Source organism: Branchiostoma floridae, chromosome 16 (assembly GCF_000003815.2).
Source record: "Branchiostoma floridae strain S238N-H82 chromosome 16, Bfl_VNyyK, whole genome shotgun sequence".
Classification (NCBI taxonomy): domain Eukaryota; kingdom Metazoa; phylum Chordata; class Leptocardii; order Amphioxiformes; family Branchiostomatidae; genus Branchiostoma; species Branchiostoma floridae.
Genome location: NC_049994.1, coordinates 17567451 through 17586521, shown reverse-complemented (window position 1 = coordinate 17586521; position 19071 = coordinate 17567451). Strand labels below are relative to the sequence as shown.

General features: G+C 41.6%; 2 protein-coding genes across 4 annotated transcripts; both read right to left on the bottom strand.

Annotated features, from left to right (window-relative positions):
* Positions 1 to 2809: 2809 nt before the first annotated feature.
* Positions 2810 to 19035, bottom strand: LOC118403143 (long-chain specific acyl-CoA dehydrogenase, mitochondrial-like). Of its 3 annotated transcripts, XM_035801650.1 has the most exons (11): positions 18872 to 19035; positions 17936 to 18115; positions 16939 to 17076; positions 15958 to 16122; positions 14995 to 15061; positions 14302 to 14466; positions 13777 to 13866; positions 13399 to 13524; positions 12924 to 13051; positions 12248 to 12424; positions 2810 to 4175 (listed from the first exon to the last, which is right to left on the bottom strand). In XM_035801650.1, the coding sequence occupies exons 1-10, from the start codon at positions 18991 to 18993 to the stop codon at positions 12250 to 12252; spliced, it is 1356 nt and encodes a 451-aa protein (XP_035657543.1). In that variant the 5' UTR covers positions 18994 to 19035; the 3' UTR covers positions 2810 to 4175; positions 12248 to 12249. The 3 variants fall into 3 exon arrangements, 2 of the variants coding, with proteins under 2 accessions (XP_035657543.1, XP_035657542.1); XM_035801649.1 differs by lacking the exon at positions 2810 to 4175 and having other exon boundaries at positions 11450 to 12424; XR_004829599.1 differs by lacking the exon at positions 2810 to 4175 and having other exon boundaries at positions 12256 to 12424; positions 13359 to 13524.
* On the bottom strand, positions 2812 to 10797 carry LOC118403144 (long-chain specific acyl-CoA dehydrogenase, mitochondrial-like). The gene is made up of 10 exons (XM_035801652.1): positions 10639 to 10797; positions 9545 to 9724; positions 8837 to 8974; positions 8407 to 8571; positions 7960 to 8026; positions 7486 to 7650; positions 6835 to 6924; positions 6274 to 6399; positions 5582 to 5709; positions 2812 to 4352 (listed from the first exon to the last, which is right to left on the bottom strand). Exons 1-10 carry the CDS (start codon positions 10758 to 10760, stop codon positions 4178 to 4180), a joined length of 1356 nt encoding a protein of 451 aa, XP_035657545.1. The 5' UTR covers positions 10761 to 10797; the 3' UTR covers positions 2812 to 4177.
* Positions 19036 to 19071: the final 36 nt, after the last annotated feature.

Below are 19071 nucleotides of genomic sequence, written 5' to 3'. Positions count from 1 at the left end.
AAAACTAAATGTAGAATTCCATTTATTTTACTTTATTCGATTTGGGTTTTAACAAATATCAACTCTTGACTCTCATAAGGAAAAAAATCTCATATCTTTTTTCAAAGCAATTCATCTCGCTAAATTGTGAGGACAGAATGATTGAAAGCAGTATGCAATTTCTTTTTTTTTCAAATATCATTATTATCACTTTTATAGCATCTATTAATTGATTGCCTACTATCAATGTCTTATTCCTTAAAAGTATTGGAACAATCCACAAGGAACAAACGATCTGGCAGTTGCCCAGCATCATTCATACTGGTGACAAAAACTTCTTCCAAGAAAAAGGAACTCTTTCAAAAACAACATTAAAATGGACCATACCATTGATTTATGAATGGGATTCGTATTTTCTTATCAAATTAAAAGACCTTTGTTAAAAACTTTTGTCAATTTTCTATTTTATTTTAGTTTAGTTTATACACGCAAAAAAATCTTTTCTGCACTATAGCATTTTCAGAAAATCCTTTTGAATTAATTCTGTTGTCAACATGAACACTCCTATCCCATACACTGTAAACTCATTTATGTTAGTATTGACTTAATTTGTCATTAGAAGTTTCCGGAGGCTTTCGCTCTGTTTCAAGTTCACGGTTTTAAACAACACTGTAGTACAGTAATCATACAATGCAATTGCATATTTATGATTTGCCTTGGAGATGCAAGGAGCTCCTTGGGAGATGTCAGTGCAAAAACAAAACCACTGCAACAATTTTAAGATGTACAGTACCCTATAACCTGGGGTCTGGCTTCCTCTGCAGCCCTATGGGGAAGTGGGTAACATAACCCTGCTGGAATGAGGAAGTGTTCGCCACACCTTTAATTCAACTTTCAAAAGCCCCATTGTACACGTATCATTAGCATTGATTTATATCTCTCCTTATATCTTACAACAGGTGACTTTTGGACTTACTTTAATAGGCCATGTGGATGACTGGGAACCCCAAAACTGATGGAAGTGTGAAAAAAAAAAGGTTTGCCGAAAAAAAGTTGCCTTCTTTATGAAATCTAAGCTGTAAGGAAGGTTGATCAATGATAGATTTGGTAAAGTTATACTGAACAATGCATTCTTTATCTTCATCTTTGACTTTGGAATTGACTTTTTCATTCAACAACATTAGTAGCCATTGTCCGAAATATGATTTTTTGTAGTACAAAGAAGATAGAAGGCTATTTCTTAATTTGTTTCACGATGATTTAGAAAGAAGCCATTGATATGTCAGCTGACACCAGATCTAATGTTTCTGCTGTTTACTGAAGTAAAATGGCCTCAGCTCAAGTGAAGTATAAATTTGCTCAACAGTCAAGTCAAAGAAAAGCTGGCTCTTCATATGTGGACTATTCCATTCTGAGATTCTAGGGGTGGGCTGACAGGAATTTTTTTCAAACAATTTCATGGGTACTTAACCTCACAGATTGTTAACCCCATCAGTAATACAAATTTGGTACCAAATGCCTACCTTTAGCTGGGTGAAGTTCAAAATGAAAGAAAATTTGAAATTTCTGGCAGGTAGATTTCAAAAAGTCTAATGCCTTCAATTACAAAGTATGCCTGGTGACAGTCCATACTTGTGTGCATCTAAGCAGCCCTGCTGAAAAAAGTGCACAATCTTGAAAAAAACAAAAAAACAACAAGAAGTTCTAAAAGATGAATATATGATAAACAGAATATGACTTCCTTGATGAGTCTGAGACCCTGAGAGAAGGTTGGATTCTTGTGTCTAGCCAAACTTCCTTTTCCTGCAGGGTAGAGATCATGGAGGAAAACAGCAGAGAGAGGTGGAGCTCTCCTGTATATACATCACCTACTGGGGCGACAAACTGTTACAGAGATCCTGGAAAAAAACAGCCAGAGAGAGGTGGTACTCTCCTGTATATACATCACCTACTCGTCGTTCGTATCGTATCCATTTACCACTGGGGCGACAAACTGTTACAGAGATTCTGGAAAAAAACAGCCAGAGAGAGGTGGTACTCTCCTGTATATACATCACCTACTTGTCGTTCGTATCGTATCCAATTACTACTGGGGCGACAAACTGTTACAGAGATCGTGGAGGAAAACAGCAGAGAGAAGGGGTACACTCCTGTATATACATCACCTACCAGGTTCTGAACTGTTACAGGGGAGCATTAGACAATAACACAGTTGTTATCTTTGTCTTTTGGAGGGTACATAAAATGGGGGTCCCATGTTTAAGGAGGTGCCTTGAAGAAGCAAATCAGCCTCAATACTTAAAATTGGGTACCTACTAGCTGCAAATGATACGAGTAACCAGATGAATTATAAAGGCAAATTTTACTGCAGAAAATACAGCCGCTGTAAAATATTTTTTTTCTGAACTTGTTAATTTCTCCAGAAGCTTGAATTTTCTGGCAAAAGAAATAAAAGGTTAAATCTTGATAAGCTCTGTTTAAGCCTAAGCTATAGGTGACGTTCTATTTTGGATAAATATGGGCAAGGTTGTCTCCCCTCAGGATCAGTAACATTTTAGGGGTCAAACTACCCTGGAGGCCATCCGGGATCGGGCAGCTAGGACCTACCCTAGGACCTACCCCAGGGTAGCGATAACTCCTTCGGGCTTAAACTCCCCCGGAGTGCTAATGTGAGATTGTTGGGCTGACTGCCTTGGCTCCCCGAACAAAACTTGCTAACAAACCTTGCTAGCTACCCGGTCCTGTCTGGCTCCCAGGGTAGGGTCAAACCTTAATTTTTTTTTTAAAAGCAAACAGACGATAAGCATTTAAAAACTTGAATCCATCAAATGATAGATTGTACATGCATGTACCATTTATTCTCTCAAACATGAAAAATATTTATTCATAAGAGTTAAAATTGATGGATGAATTTAGCCTATCAATGGAAATTTGATTTGTACAGAATGTAAAGGACAACCAATGGCTATGTTTTAACCAAAACTTTTAAATACACACTGCAACCCATCATCTTCACAGTAGCATAGCAAACACAATCCATCACTATTAAACGAAAGATACCAGTAGACGTTTACTGAGCCATCAATAGAAGTACCTGACAGCACACTGCAGCTCAAACTACTGTAATTTAGTGTAATATCTTAAATAAAAGTTAAAATCTGTACCTTGATTTGTCATAGCTGCATTAGATACTACGTAAAATGCTATTTGCTCTGTATTATCCACATACAAAATCTGAATTTGTTAGGGCAGTTCATTCATAGCTCAGTATTCAGTTATCAACAAACACTGATAAAACAAAATTTCCTAGCCAGAGTATATAGAATTATATAGATTTGAGTTATATACACATGTATATATATAGAGATGATATCTGAATGATAAATTAGAGCAATGGCTTACCTTTAAATCTTGTTACTGGGAGTAGAGAAAGAGGAGTGTCTTAAAGTTTCTTTGATGCAGACATCTGTACATGTGGTGAAGGTAGCAACATGATGAAATTGTCCTCCTGTTTGCAACACGTACATCACATGTGCCGTAACCATTTAGATGACAGCATGTCATTGATAAACTCCCCTCTAAAGTGGACATAGTAAAAATGAGACATACTGACTGATGAAACATAATTTGTTCTTGCATTATAGTTGCATAAGCAAACATCCACTCAAGGCACCAATGCAATAGATATATACAGCAAAAGGCACTGCACTGATAATTTCGTAAAATTCTAATTTGGAGACTTTAAAAATCTATCATTCGATAATATATCTTTTTTCTTTTTTAAAGAGCCTCTTCATTTAGATTTGCAAACTTTGTCAATTTGAGAAATATAACTTTGTCTGTTTGAAATCTATTTCAGTTTCAGAGCTCTCAGATGAAACACCACACAGTTCTTGAGAGTCTAATAGTTTTGGTTGATGATGTTGTAATCAAGCTGTCCTCGGATGACCTCTAGTTAAATGTTGAGTTTCCGGTGTCCATAGATGACATCTAGTTGGAGATGTTGTACTTTTGATGTTCTCAAATAATTCCTAGCTGACGATGTTCCATTGAAATGTCCTCAGAGTTAGACAACTCCAGGTATCAGCCTTTGGCTATTGTTATCCTGGGACGACCTGTAGATGACGATGTTATGTTCCAGATGTCCTTAGCGACCTCTAGATAACAATGATGAGGTTTCGGTGCCCTCAAACGACCTCTAGTTGACGATGTTGCGAGCGATGAGCTCCTTCATGATCTCGTTGCTGCCTCCGTAGATCGGCTGGACGCGAGAGTCGACGAACGCTTTCGCGATGGGGTACTCCCACATGTACCCCCACCCCCCGTGCATCTGTAGGCACTGGGTCGCTACACGGTTCTGTAGGTCAGAGGCCCTGAAGGGGGTTAGGGAACACACAGAAATACTGTTAACACATGGTAATACAACATAAGAAAGCTTTGGTGCCAGGTTATTCCCAAATGTAGCCCCATCAACAGACCCTAGGTCTCTACATGGCTCTGCAGGTCTGAGGCTCTGCAAGGGGTTAGGGAACACACAGAAATACTGTTAACACATGGTAATAAGTACGCCTTAGCATCTGAGGACCTGCAAGGGGTTTGGGAATAAAACAGCATCCTGTTAACTTACATGGTTCAATAATGAGTTTTCCTCGGTTTACAAACTTACAAACAAACACACAATGGACGGATCCCGATCGAACGTCATATCGAACAAATAGAACAAGATGGAACCCCCTATTCTATTTCGAACACCTCCGTCAAAAATAGCCCCAGTTGAACAGGAACGGCCAAAGAAAAATGCTATGCTATTGTTTGTTGAAGACTACACCCACCGAGTATAGGTATTGTGGGAGGGAGAGCCACTGCATAGCATAACATTGATGGTGGGCAGGATGCACGTGTAGATCAGGGGTTGTATAAGATATGGAACTCTGCACTGGCAGACTTTTTAGAAGTGTCGCAATAGTCGGTGCGTAATACAAGCTCCCTCTCCACGAGTACCTGAGCTGCTCTCATATTGATTTCGCTTTTATCATGAACATTAATGCAGCTATTATGCATGCAACAAACGCAGTAGAAACCCAGTCACAAATAGATGTACCCTGGTTTTCATGTGCATCGACCGTATGTCAGAAACCGTACACTCATGCCCACCAACAAGGTAATGATATGCGGTGCCTCCCGCTTTTACTTTGACTGAAATTATAACGCCCTTACCACAGCTTTATCAGCCCCTTCCTCAAACGACTGTGCTCAGTGGATGTAGCCTTTAACAAAGTAGTCAGGGCATTTTTTTCGGCCCGGTCTGAGAGGATTTCAGGGTCAAAAAAGCTAAACCGAAGTCAATCGTTATTAGCAGCTAAACAGCGGCGGCGGCCAGTTCTGTCCGACAAGCGCTGTTTTTGACGGAGGTGTTCGAAATAGAACATGATCGAACAGGGGGCGGGGCTTCGGGATCGGTCCATTGCAGTTCCAAGCAAAAATGCTTGGTGGTGCAAACTCGTATGCTAGGCAAACTAGATAGGATGGCACCCAGGCTAGCCGGGGCAGACAAAATTGAAAAACAAACTTTCTTTTGTGTGATGTTCATTTCATCACTCACCAGAACTTTGCCATGGAGGCAGTGTTCGAGTCCAGTCGTCCCTGGTTATGTAGTTCCAGGCACTGGTCCAGGAAGGCTCGACCCACAACAATGTCTGTCTTGATCTCTGCTAGTTTGTGTTGGATGGTCTGGAAACGGCACAGAAAAACCATCAAAGCTTTTTATTATCATTGTCATTACATGCAAGCTCCACGTCTTGAAGGCCGATGGAGTATTTATCGAGTTGAAATAAAGGCACAAACAAACAAACATGACTATAAGCAGCCAAGGATGTACAATAATGTGCATCAGGAGAAAGTGTGAGTGAGTGAGTGAGTGAGTGAGTGAATGATTGATTGAGTGACTGAGGGAGTGATTGTGTGAGTGAATGAGTGAGAATGAATGAGTGGGTGAATGAGTGAGTGAGTGGGTGGGTGAGTGAATGAATGAGAGTGAGTTAGTGACTGTGAGTGAGTTACTGAGTGAATAAGTGAGTTACTGAGTGAGTGAGTGAATGTATGAGTGAGAGACTGAGTGAGTGAATCAGTGAGTGAACACATTTCTACACAATACATTGACTCTTCAAACTTCACCTGTAGTTGTGACACAGTTTCCTAAAGATGAAATTCTCACCTGAAGTCTTGACACAGTTTTGTTAAGACATAGTTCTCACCTGAAGTTGTGACACAGTCTTGTTAAGACTTAGTTCTCACCTGAAGCCTTGACACAGTCTTGCCAAATGCCTTCCTCTCCTTGACATAGTTCCTGGTCTCCTCAAACATGAACTCAGACGAGGCGATGGCCATGTCTGCGATGATCAGCCTCTCCTGGGGCAGCTCCTGCAGAAAATAGACTTGCAAGATTCACAAACTTCCTTCAAGATTCACAAAGTTCCTTCAAGATTCACAAACTTCACAAATCTAGGTGGCAATGTACAGTTTTGCCTACTTTCTGGACATGGTGAGGGAAAGCTGGACATGCCTAATAAGTCAGATTCACAGGAAACAATTTTCCTACAGAATAGGTTTCCAAAACCATCATCTCTATTTGTATGGACAGACTATTTTAAGTGAAGACTCAACAAATGAAGTTTGTCGAGATCGACTGAAAATTCATGGTGAGTGTTTTCGTAGTGTTGGAACTGGCAACTTTGGACAGACTGCTTGTTTCTGTATCTATACAACACTTGCAAAAGTCATACAGCATAGCACAGTGACATCAGCTAAAGCCCAACCCCCTTCCCTGATACCTACATAAACAGACCACACCCGTACCTGCATGAGATAGACGAACCCCCTGTTCTCCTGACCTAACAGGGCTGATGGAGGCAGGCGGACATCGTCGAAGAACAACTCTGCTGTGTCCTGATAAATAACAACAAACAGATATGTGTACATAAACAACAAGATTACTATACATTATAACAATATCCCCATGATGTGACCACTCGAGGTGGGATAACAGCAAACAGTGGTAATCTCTAGCCTCTACCAGACTTTCGCCTAGCTGAATAGTAATAGGGGACTTTGGCCAAGTTAGGAATAAAAGCCTAGTACGAGTGTTGCCGGCCTGGAAATAGCTCCTCTGGCCGTCCGACTCCCCTATAGTACTATTAATTCTATTTGTCCAATTTCTACAATTAGACCACCAATTTGCAGAGCCTGGTAGAGGCTAGGTACTCCGTTATTAATACAAAGTTGTTTTTCAGACTTTCCCAAGTTGTGACTTTTATTCTATTTGTAACTGGCTGAAAAAAGTTATGTTCAAAAAGACAGTGTGAGATTTTTTAAAAATGTTTATCAAGCTTTATCATAAAATTTTGAAATGGAGGTAGAAAACCTTCTCGTTATCTAATTCCAAACCAATACAACTTTGATACCAGATGTCTACCTCAGCGCACTTAAGTTTGATGATTCAGCACGTACCTGAGCCTTCAGTCCGATCTTGTCCAACTTCCGTCCCTTCTTAAACCCCTCCATACCCTCCTCCACCAGAAAGAGGCTGATGCCGTGTGCCGCGGACTTCGCCTGCGGGTTGGTGATCGCCACGACGATGGTGACATCAGCCATCCAGCCGTTCGTGATGAACACCTGACAAGAAAAGTACACATTAAGTTACGCTGACAAATGGATAAGTTTTGAAGTTACTCAAGTAACTGAATTCACCAGGATGTCTAACCTTCATTGACATAAAATTCTGTTTTTTTGTCAAAGTAAAATGCAGAAATACAAATTTTGGAACTTTTTGCTGTCATAAGCTATTCACACATTGTGACAACTGCAAAAGACAAACTTTCCTCAGTGTACACTGGCAGCATTCTGTCTACCATTGGTAGTCCAGCTAATTTTATAAGACAGTTTAGGTAAATGAAAAACAAACACTATGTATCCTTCATATACCTTGCTGCCATTCAGGATCCAGTCGTCTCCAACCTTTTTAGCATTGGTCCTCACACCCTGCAAGTCACTGGGGAAGAATAACAATCAGTACTGCCCCCTAGAGGTAGCTATTGGTACTACAGCTAACATGACATGACAATGACCAACTATAAACATTAAGACCTTGCTATAAGTATCCAACATTGAGTCCTTTCCATGAGTATGGATATTCCTGTTCTTACTACTACCACTACTACACATGTACTACTACTACTGTCAGTCAGTCCATGCAGACTATGACACTATGCAAGTACAATGACAACGTAGACTATAATACAAAAGGTGTTCTTACTACACACTGCCAAAACACAAGTATATCTGAAAACATCAAAGTGTCATTGAACAAGTTTTAAAACTTCCAAAAGAAGGAAGAAAGGAATAATGGGATAAAAGACAGAAGTAACAAACCTGCCGGCCCCAGGTTCTGTCATGGCGATGGCTCCGATCTTCCGTCCGGCGGTCATTTCGGGAAGGAACTTCTCCTGTTGTTCCCGCGAACCGTACTTCGCGATATACGGCATCACGATGTCCGAGTGCAACGCAAACCCAGGCCCACTGCAGTTTGAGTAGGACCTGCAAGGGGGCAGCAACACATTTATGTCAGAGAGTGTGGAATTTCTGTTGTGCAAGTGCATGCCCACTGCTGTTAGATTAATTATGATTCTGAAAGCAGCACACATGTGTAGTTTTGAAACAATTAAACCTCATGGACGCATGCTCTCTACGGAGGTCAAAAGGCATGCAACCCAGGAAAATTTTGAATTTCAACCCCATTTTTGAGATTATTTTAAGGCAGAAATGGAGACTGTAGATAACAGCGCTTCAGGAAGTTACTCACTGTTCCTCCCAGCCCACAGCTGCCGCCAGGACGTCCGCTCCGATTCCGCCCTGCTCTTCGGGTGTGTTCACTCCCAGCAGACCTTGCTCTCCCGCCTTCAGCCACACCTCACGACTCACCTGGCCGTCTTTCTCCCACCTGTCAATCAATCAATAATCAAAATTAATCAATCAATCAATAAACAATCATGCAATCAGCCACACCTGTCCAGCTACAATATACAGAATTAAACTGCTGTTTACCCGGATTCAAAAGAGTGTGCAGGTCCCCCTTTCATGGTTTTCTTTTCAAATCCAAGCAAGATACATGTAACATTACATGTACAACTAATTAAACTGCCATTGGCCTAATGTCTTCTATGCTACGTACTGTGTGTGACAGGCTGAATGAAAGTTCTAAATAGAAACTATACGGCTCCAGATGTCTTGCTGAGGGATGACTGTGGTGTGAAAGATGCTGGTAGCTTGAGGAAAGAACCCACTCTACCTTAGCCTCTACCAGGCGCCACAGGTTGCTGGAAAACACTCACAAATACTGTAGAAATTGGCCAAATAAGACTGTACTCCTTGCCATACAACTCTGGCATGTTTTCTGTCTTATTTGGCAAATTTCTACAATTTTTCCAGCGACCTGTGGAGTCTGGTTGAGGCTATCTCCACTTTACAGTACAGTACATACTATACTCTACTTTACACTAAGGTTACGTACTGTGGGTGGTTAGGAAGGACCTCCTCTGCCCAGAACTTTCTCGCGCTCGCCCGGTAGATATCGTGCTCCTCCTGGAAGATTCGCCGCGTGCCGATGTCCATCAGGGACGGAGCGGACGACGTTTCCGGGCGGAACATCTCCAGGGTAACCTCCTGTTCCGGGGCTCCCGTACTCCGACATCTATGAATAGAAACAAACAAATAAACAAACAAATGTAAGTTTATATCATTATCAATAATAGAAAACGTAGCTGACTTAAATAATAAGTTGGTCAAGGTTTGGAGAAGGATATATCTCAGCCTAAAATGTGAAATGTATTTTTGAAGACATTCATTCCTTTGGTATTCAATAACATTATATGCCTTTGAATAGCATAGGTAAGAAAATAGGGATACCTCTACCAGACCCAGGTAGCCTGATCTTTTTTATTTATCTGACTAAGATAATTAAATATATCTAACAGTTTGGTATCCAAGCTACGGAGATAGCGACCCTTCTCGAAATCAATCAAGACTTAAACTATACTGTGTAAACCGAAGGCGCTTGTCTTGATGTAACTCCATCATGGTCCTTGCCTTGGTAAATCTAAATCAATGTTGCCCCTCCCCAAAAGTTCAGGGAACCAAAACAGCACTCAGTAAAAACAAACGGTTTGAAAAAGTTGACTCCCCAGATCGGTAGGCAAATCACCCACTTTCCCACAACGACCTGGGACATTCAGATGATACTTTCCATCATCAAATTTACACAGTTGCGTATGTCAAAATACTTTTTTTTATGGTCAAGTCAGATGGACGAAACCATCGTTACCCTAAAATGGGTGGAATAACGTTGTACCAGGACAGACTTGGAACATTAAAACTATCTTTAGAAGGTCTAAATAGAAAATTATTACACAAATACACTTAGCACTACATTCTGACATTATTTAAGACACATTTGATGGCAAATATATACATTTAGGCGGTTAGCAATATAACTACCACCCCCGGAAATGGTACATGGCTCGGCCGTAAACAGAAGTCCTGGAGTCTCTCCCTTCACATTTCATCATGTTTTCGGCAACTCCATACCGCTAGAAAATGCTCACAAACCTGTGGAGAAGTGTGGTCGAAGCTACAGGGAGACGACAGGAGGGGTTAGCGGTCAGGTTCACGGCAATCGCCCGCCGCTGGAGCAGTCTACGGGACAGAACAGTTCGGACAGCCGCCGCCATGTTGGTCAACCTTGTACGCTACTGAGGGGGACCGTCCAAAGTATAACTAGAGGGGATGGTGCAACGTTCAGAATTGTGCACCGTTTGTAAAAACGTGTTTGCATTCAGGGGGCGATATCTATTCACTTTGGCTAGAGTAGCACGTTATTTCTTGTAGGAAAGGGAGATTCGAAACGTTGCGTTTTGTAGCAAATATGCACATCCCCCAAAACATTTTGTGGTTTGCCCCACAATACACCCTATACCTCTCTTAAGTCCAAGCAGAAGTTCGGTTATAGTTGAGGTTTTTTTACGTATTTTTAGGCGTTTTCATCGGGCTTTCTATGATATGCTATTTTCTGTATCAGGAATAATACATAAAGCTCAGTTCGAACCGTGACAGTGATTTCAAAGATCCACAGTCAACTCTAATCAATTAGTTTGTTTAATTACAGTCAACTACAAAGATGATTTCCTTTGCTGACGAGCGCTGGCATTTATTTTTTGAGGGCGCCAAATTTTCAAATTGGACTGGGTGGAAGGGGATACTATCTACATGTTGTTAATCAAGGTGTCCATAAAAAATCTCCTCTAGTATTACTGAGCTTGGCCCCAGTTGATAGTTGTTAATCAGCACTTTTCCCAAAAGAAACGTTAGCACTCTCCTAGAAGTCTGCTAAGCCACAAGACTAAATAATGACCACAATCGAGAAAATCAACCAGACACCATTTATTCTCCTTTACTAATAAATACATCATGTATACAGACATTTTCAAACCTGACAGGGTGTATAGTTTGCTTAAATAACTACAGTCAACAGTAGTAAAGCATCAATGTGCAGCATATTGCAAGCCTTACAAGAAAAGTTCAGTTCAGAAAAAGAAGATATATATTTGTATCATTGCATTTTAGTTTGAAAGATAAAAAGCAGAATGTTATAGATTACATACAACCTAGTGTGTTACACTGAAGGGTGTTTAATATACTATTGTTAAAATGTTACAGCAATTTTATGGGCAAATAAATCTTGTTAATATTACCACTACTAAGTCAGATCTACTGACTTTCTTTAATATCAGACACAAATAAATTCCCCCCCACCCCCAACAAACACATATCACATCATGTAGAACACTAGAAGACCATCTCTTTTTTCTGACCTGTATGAATCATTATACGTACATTGTAATAAGTTCCAAAAGGCACAGGACTAATTCAGCAGTGATGTAACTTTTTGACTAAGATGATCTCTAGTTGACAATGTTGTATTTCAAGTGACCCCTAGTAGCCTGGGTTACTAGGGCAATTACTAGGGCGGGCCTGGTACGGTAATCCGATGGCACCCTGGCTCGACATCTAGTTGGAGATGTTGCATTTTAATTGTCCTTAGACGACCTGTAGTTGATGATGTTCCATTTCAGATGTCCTTAGATGACCTATAGCTAATGATACTGAGTCTAGGGTGTCCACCGACAGCCTCTAGTGATTATAAGTGACCCCAGATGACCTCTAGTTGACGATGTTGCGAGCGATAAGCTCCTTCATGATCTCGTTGCTGCCTCCGTAGATCGGCTGGACGCGAGAGTCGACGAACGCTTTAGCGATGGGGTACTCCCACATGTACCCCCACCCCCCGTGCATCTGTAGGCACTGGGTCGCTACACGGTTCTGTAGGTCTGAGGCCCTGCAGGGGGTTAGGGAACACACAGAAATACTGTTAACACAAATGGTGACCAGGTATTCCAACATGTAGCCCTACCACGGGCACTGGGTCACTACTTGGTTCTGGAATCAGGGAATAATCAATTTCTATTCTGCGTCTGTATAAAACAATTGTGAACATCACTACTGTTTCTGGTTCTGTCTTTTATTTTGGACAGTAACCTTTGTGCGAGGCAAACTGGTACGCTAAGATTCTGGGTAGACCTCTATTCTAATAAAGAAGTGTGGTGTTTTTTTTAACAAGCTCAAAGTATAGGTCTCCTTCGATGTAGTAAGAGAGCCTTAAAATGATCACATGAAGGATTTGAACAATTGTTTTATGATACCTTAAAGGGATAATGGTATAAATACATGCACCAGGATTGCTGATTAAAATCCTTAACCCATACCTTGTCTCTGATAATCTATTTTTCCCCAAAGCCTTGCTAGATACATTTAAAAATGTAGAACTTAGATTTCACCAGAACTTTGCCATGGAGGCGGTGTTGGAGTCCAGTCGTCCCTGGTTATGAAGTTCCAGACACTGGTCCAGGAAAGCTCGACCCACTACGATGTCTGTCTTGATTTCAGCCAGCTTGTGTTGGATGGTCTGATTAAACATGAAAAAAAATTGTATCAATCTGTAAGCAGGAATACTTCTCATTCTTGTTTTATACAAAGCCTGCCAACTTTTAGATAAAGATATTGATCAAAGAAGATTAAACATGAGAAGACATGGCAGTAGCCGCACAAATTTGCAACCACTGGAGGAAATCTGTTTCACATGTCAAAAGTGCTGGAAGGTAACACAGCAACACTTCTTGACTTTTAAAACTTCACCTGTGTAATGTTAAGAAGGTTTGGGTTCTAGCTCTATATGTAGTCTTGACACAGTTTTGTAAAGACGTAGTTCTCACCTGAAGTCTTGACACAGTCTTGTAAAGACATAGTTCTCACCTGAAGTCTTGACACAGTCTTGCCGAACGCCTTCCTCTCCTTGACATAGTTCCTGGTCTCCTCAAACATGAACTCAGACGAGGCGATGGCCATGTCTGCGATGATCAGCCTCTCCTGGGGTAACTCCTGGGGTGACAATGACAATGAAGTTTATTACAGATTCATGCCTCATTGGAACTAAATGCAGTGATGTTGATACCCAGAGAATGACAGGAAAGCTATGCTATTCCATGCTTTACTTATATCTATAGTTAACAGCTTTATAGCTTCTTCTCTCTTCTTAAAATGCGTAACAAACATGAGTTACCTGTACAAACACATGTCAGGGTTTCTCCACTACTTTACATTTATATAAATAGTACAAAAAGATGACCTGACCTGCATGAGATAGACAAACCCCCTGTTCTCCTGACCTAACAGGGCTGATGGAGGCAGGCGGACATCGTCGAAGAACAATTCTGCTGTGTCCTGTAATAAGGAGGAAGAAACAATCACAAACAGTGTCAAAGATTTACCTTTAGATACATGCCGAGGAAACAGAAATATCATAGACACTCTGGGACTCAATTAAAGCTAGAGGCAACATTTTCGCCAAAAAAATGTGTGTTTTCCCTCTAGCCTAGTGTCAAGCTTCTCACAGACTCACATACAATATTTACCATTAGGCTTGTGTGTGCGAATGAAAAAAAGAATTAGGGCTATGAATGGGGGTATCTGAGTAGCCTGATGTGATAGCCAACCTAGGTAGACAGCCCAGGTAGCCAGGCCTGGTGCACAGCGTAGTCTTTTCTGTAAACCCTTTCATGACAGTTATCGCTATGGGCTGCTCTTCATCTTCATGATGGTAACGTCAGGCCCTACGAACTTGATTTAAAAAAAAAACGAAAGAAGAATCCTTCTCACCTGAGCCTTCATCCCGATTTTCTCCAGTTTGCGACCCTTCTTAAACCCCTCCATACCCTCCTCCACCAGAAAGAGGCTGATGCCGTGTGCCGCGGACTTCGCCTGTGGGTTGGTGATCGCCACGACGATGGTGACATCAGCCATCCAGCCGTTCGTGATGAACACCTGGGAAAGAAACGGAGATGAACCGAAAATATTTCAAAATCTGCTTCAGAAGTCAGGGTTGGACACTAGCCCGATTGTCCCGGACAGTGAAAGTGCTGATCGGGCAAGTGCATGCCCTACCAACTAAGACCTGTCCATGAGTGAGATTTTGATACTAGTCACTTTCACAGTCATGGCATCAAGCATCAACTCAGAAAAATAGAGCCAATAATAAAAGAAATCCATTGTTGGAAGTGAAAATACATAGAAAAACGCCATTTAGATTTCAGGCAGGTGAAAAGTTGGTTCGGGCAATGATCGTTTTTAAATGTAATTGTCACCAAACATCACCAAACTGCAAGATCACGTGTCTGTATGTATATACTCTGTAACTCTCACGAGTTTATATTCTGAAGTGATTGGGCATCAGTATTGATCCTGAAGAAGGCGACAGTGGTTGTTGAAAATCTGATCCGTGTACATTTAAATGGAAGAAAATTTAGCATTGTACTACATAAAAGAGTTTTTTTCTGCTGTATATTTGCCTACCTTGCTGCCATTCAGGATCCAGTCATCACCGTTCTTCTTAGCGTTAGTTCGGATCCCCTGGAGGTCACTGGAAAAAACAAGGGCACTTCAGTTTTTCTGAATCAATGTTTACTTTCAGTTTGGTACTGTATATAAAATAATGATGATGAAAGTTAATCTCCAACCAGATCCACGGTGCTTTATGTATAGTATCAAACTTCCCGTTTGACTCCCTTAGCCGGCTATACTCCCTGGCCAGCTTTAATACTATCTTATGGCACCGTAGGATCTGCTTGGAGATTAGATGAAAGTCAGCTTTGAGGCTGGTTAAAAAGGCAACAATTTAGAATGGCATGTCAACAAAAGACTGCAGTTTTCTTAATACATGTATCATGAAATCTTTGTTTCTATGACAGTTTGTAGTTGAGATATTACTTGAGTTCAAATGGAAGTCAATCCATGCTTATACTATCATAGCGACCCACGCAACATTCAGCCGGCCCCCTTGAGGGGAGAGCTAGTTGCAGCCCCGTACAGCAGAGTTTACATTACACAAACTGAGTCTTTTCACATTCCTAGTGTCCCTAGATCTGTATATTAATTTAGCTTCCCACATTTCGAGTTGGGTGAGAACTTAGCTTGGTACCTGCCAGCCCCTGGCTCCGTCATTGCCAGAGCGCCGATCTTGTTCCCGGCCACCATGTCAGGGGTTTGTCTAAAGAGGGTTACAGGGGCGCTGAGCCCCCATGCAGTACTTGCCCCCTACCCCCCTTACCTTGGGAAGCAGATCCTCTGACATTATCTTAGCATAAAAATTAAAATTCTGATTGACCAGTGATGCTACTAGGCTACAGTCTTCAACTGTCTGACAGCAATTTTACCCCTTAGGACGCCTCATTTTAACCCAAAATTTTCTCTACACCCTCTGCTCGATTGCTCACAATGTTCCTCCTTACAATTTTTCCTAGGAAAAACCCTGAGTACCTGCCAGCCCCTGGCTCCGTCATGGCCAGAGCGCCGATCTTGTTCCCGGCGATCATGTCCGGCATGAACCGCTCGTGCTGCTCGGGGGTTCCATACTTCTGGATGTACGGCATCACGATGTCAGAGTGCATGGCGTAGCCGGGACCACTGCAGTTTGAGTACATCCTGCAAGGGGGCAGCAGTGAAACTTTTAGAACCCTTCTTCTTTCAGAACATCTAGTCCAAATTTTTACTATACCAGGACTTTATTTTCTTGTCATTCTAACTGTGAGACCCTGAACTCTTTCAGTAATGACATCATGATATGTTGTTGTTTTGTACATACAGAATACAACATGGTGCATTCAGTATCACTGTGTTAGCTCGACCGTCCCACATATAAAGGGGCACAATCCAATACAGGCTTTTTCACTGACGTCACACTACATGTATTACGATGATGTCATTATAATTACAATCCTCCGACGACCATGTTGGCGGGTAATTGAATTAAGCAGTAGCAACAGGTGTAGCAAACAGCTGTAATCCAACATAGCGCATGTGACGTCAAATGAAAAGCCAGTATACCAAATTTTCAAGAAGTTGAGGAAATTTAGTCTTTAAACAAACAACTGCAATTCAATTTCAAGACTGTGGCCTCTGCTCTTTGTAATAGCTATTTCAAGTATTGGCTGGTTGAGCGGACCCAACTGTATGTCTCTCACAGCTGGACCATATCTGTATCTATCTGTATCTGTATCTATATAGCCGATATATAACCGCTGTTCGGCATAACACACCAGCTTCGCAGGCACGCGGTGTGGCAGCAGCTGGTTACATTATACCTAACGACCCCTCACACCTTACTTTTGCACATCTATCTGCAAGCGTTCTTTAAAACTACCCAGAGAAGATGCCCCTACTGTACTTGGTGATAACAAATTGAACCGGTCGAGAAATAAACTGGTTAAGAAATAAACCATAATACTGTAAGCTCCTTACTGTTCCTCCCACATGATAGCAGCATACAGGACGTCCGCCCCGATCCCGCCCATCTCCTCAGGTGTGGGCACTCCCAGCAGGCCTTGCTCTCCCGCCTTCTGCCACACCTCACGACTCACCTGGCCATCCTTCTCATACCTGTCAATCAATCATCGACCAATCAATCAATAAATAATCAATCAATCAAACACCATATCAATCAATCAGGCAATCAACAACACCTAAGGAGCTGTGAAGCCATAAAGAATTTGCACATCTGTCCTTACATGTTTCAAAATAAGGAGGAACTTTTTACTTCAATTTTTCTGCTTTGGTTTCATGTAACAGTGGGGTTCAAGCATCACCAACTGACCAGTCTACCTGGTGTACACCTTAGTCTAGCAGTTATAATTAGTGCATTGATTTTGTGAGCTGGCGGGCCTTGGTTCAAATCCCAGCAGCCATGTGACTGTATACTGGCCAATTATATTTTCAGTTCTAACCCGGGCCTTGGCATTGAGAGTGCCAAATCCTAACCACTAGGCCATATGAGATGTGTTTCACTTGCATGATAATAGTAGGAGGATGAAGTAAGTGTAGTGATGACACGACGAAGAAGAAGTAGGAAGATATTTATCAATAATGAAGCAAACAATGTGATTTATAATTTCCAGCGTACTGAGTGTGAAATTGCTGATCAGGCATGTGCATGTCTTACCTGGGCAAGATTTTTCCACGAGTGCAACCCCTTCCCACTAAAGTTCTTGCCGGTTGAATGTGTACTAATCATGCTTTATGTAATCATGTTTGTAAACAACCTTTATCCCAACAAAATATATGGCATCTAAATTTTGGACAAATGAGAAGCTGGTTCGGGCAGGCAGATTTTTTGTGTGCTTGCCCGATAGGAGTCATAGAACAAGTGAGTTTTAGAACTTGTCCAATCCTGGAATTAGAATTATACATGTGTAACCTTTGCTAGCAAACAGAGAAAACAAAATTTAAAATTCCAGCGTACTGAGTGTGATTCGGCGCCACTTCCTCCGCCCAGAACCTCCTGACGCTGGCACGGAAGATATCGTGGTCCTCCGAGAAGATACGCCGCGTGCCGATGTCCATCATGGAGGGTACCGAGGACGTCTCAGGGCGGAACTGCTCAAGTACGACATTCTCGTCAGGGGCTCCCGTACTGCGACATCTAACAAAAGACACCAAACAATTAATTACATGTTTGCCACTAGTCTTGACTAAGTAAATTATTTACCAGTTCATAGCTTTACCTACATAAATCATAAAAGACTACATGTAGTTAAAAATACTGTAGATGCTTTTAAATTCAAGGTGATTTAATTCTGTGGTAGGAACCTAAGGGAGTGTTTTGAGTGGTTTTACCTTCGCAACAGCGCTACATATGGTCATATACTGTAAACACCAGTTTTAAGTCTGCAGTGAGGCAGTCACCATGAAACATTACACCACCACAGAGAGTTCAAGAATCACAGTACTGTACCCTGAAATGTCCTAATCTCCAAGCAGATCCTACGGTGCCATAAGATAGTATCAAAGCTGGCCAGGGAGTATAGCCGGATAAGGGAGTTTGATACTATACATTACGCACCGTGTATCTGGTTGGAGATTAGAAATGTCCTCCAAATATGATTACAGACCTCTGGTTCATAAAGGTCTTTTGTTTGAAGACTATGACTTGTTTGCTTTGGTTTATTTGAGTTTATGACCCTACCGTTTGAATGTTTGATACATAATTTGCGCTTCTTCTATTTAAGCCACTGACTGAAAACCAGTTTGTCGGGACTAAATTAGCCAAAACATGAACCCAAGGACGTTTGTTTTGTATCTTCCTTATGATCTTATGACACGTACCCCCACCCATACAAACACCTGCCTTAGTTTAAACCAAAAATCAACACAAATATAACACAAAACTGGCCCAGACCTGTGCAGAAGTGTGAAGGCGGTGGTAGGGACCCGGCTGGACGATCCGGCTGTCAGGTTGGCGGACAGAGCGCCACTTTGGGACAGAACCCGGGACAGAACAGTTCGTACGGTCGCCGCCATCTTCTTAGGTAACTAGCTTGGGATGAACCATTATGTCCTCACAAAGGGTGTGGTCTTTGTAGGTCATGATTTGACCTT

Excerpts from the sequence above, each read along its gene's own strand:
- LOC118403144 (XM_035801652.1), bottom strand. The coding sequence starts at position 10,760 with ATGGCGGCGGCTGTCCGAACTGTTCTGTCCCGTAGACTGCTCCAGCGG. Across the intron at positions 8,975-9,544 it reads GTCCTTCCTAACCACCCACA|GTGGGAGAAAGACGGCCAGG; the intron begins GTACGTAACCTT and ends ATTGATTGACAG. Across the intron at positions 4,353-5,581 it reads GCCTCCATGGCAAAGTTCTG|GGCCTCTGACCTACAGAACC; the intron begins GTGAGTGATGAA and ends AACCCCCTTCAG.
- LOC118403143 (XM_035801650.1), bottom strand. The coding sequence starts at position 18,993 with ATGGCGGCGACCGTACGAACTGTTCTGTCCCGGGTTCTGTCCCAAAGT. Across the intron at positions 18,116-18,871 it reads GCCTTCACACTTCTGCACAG|ATGTCGCAGTACGGGAGCCC; the intron begins GTCTGGGCCAGT and ends GTCTTTTGTTAG. Across the intron at positions 13,525-13,776 it reads GGTTTGTCTATCTCATGCAG|GAGTTACCCCAGGAGAGGCT; the intron begins GTCAGGTCATCT and ends TTGTCACCCCAG.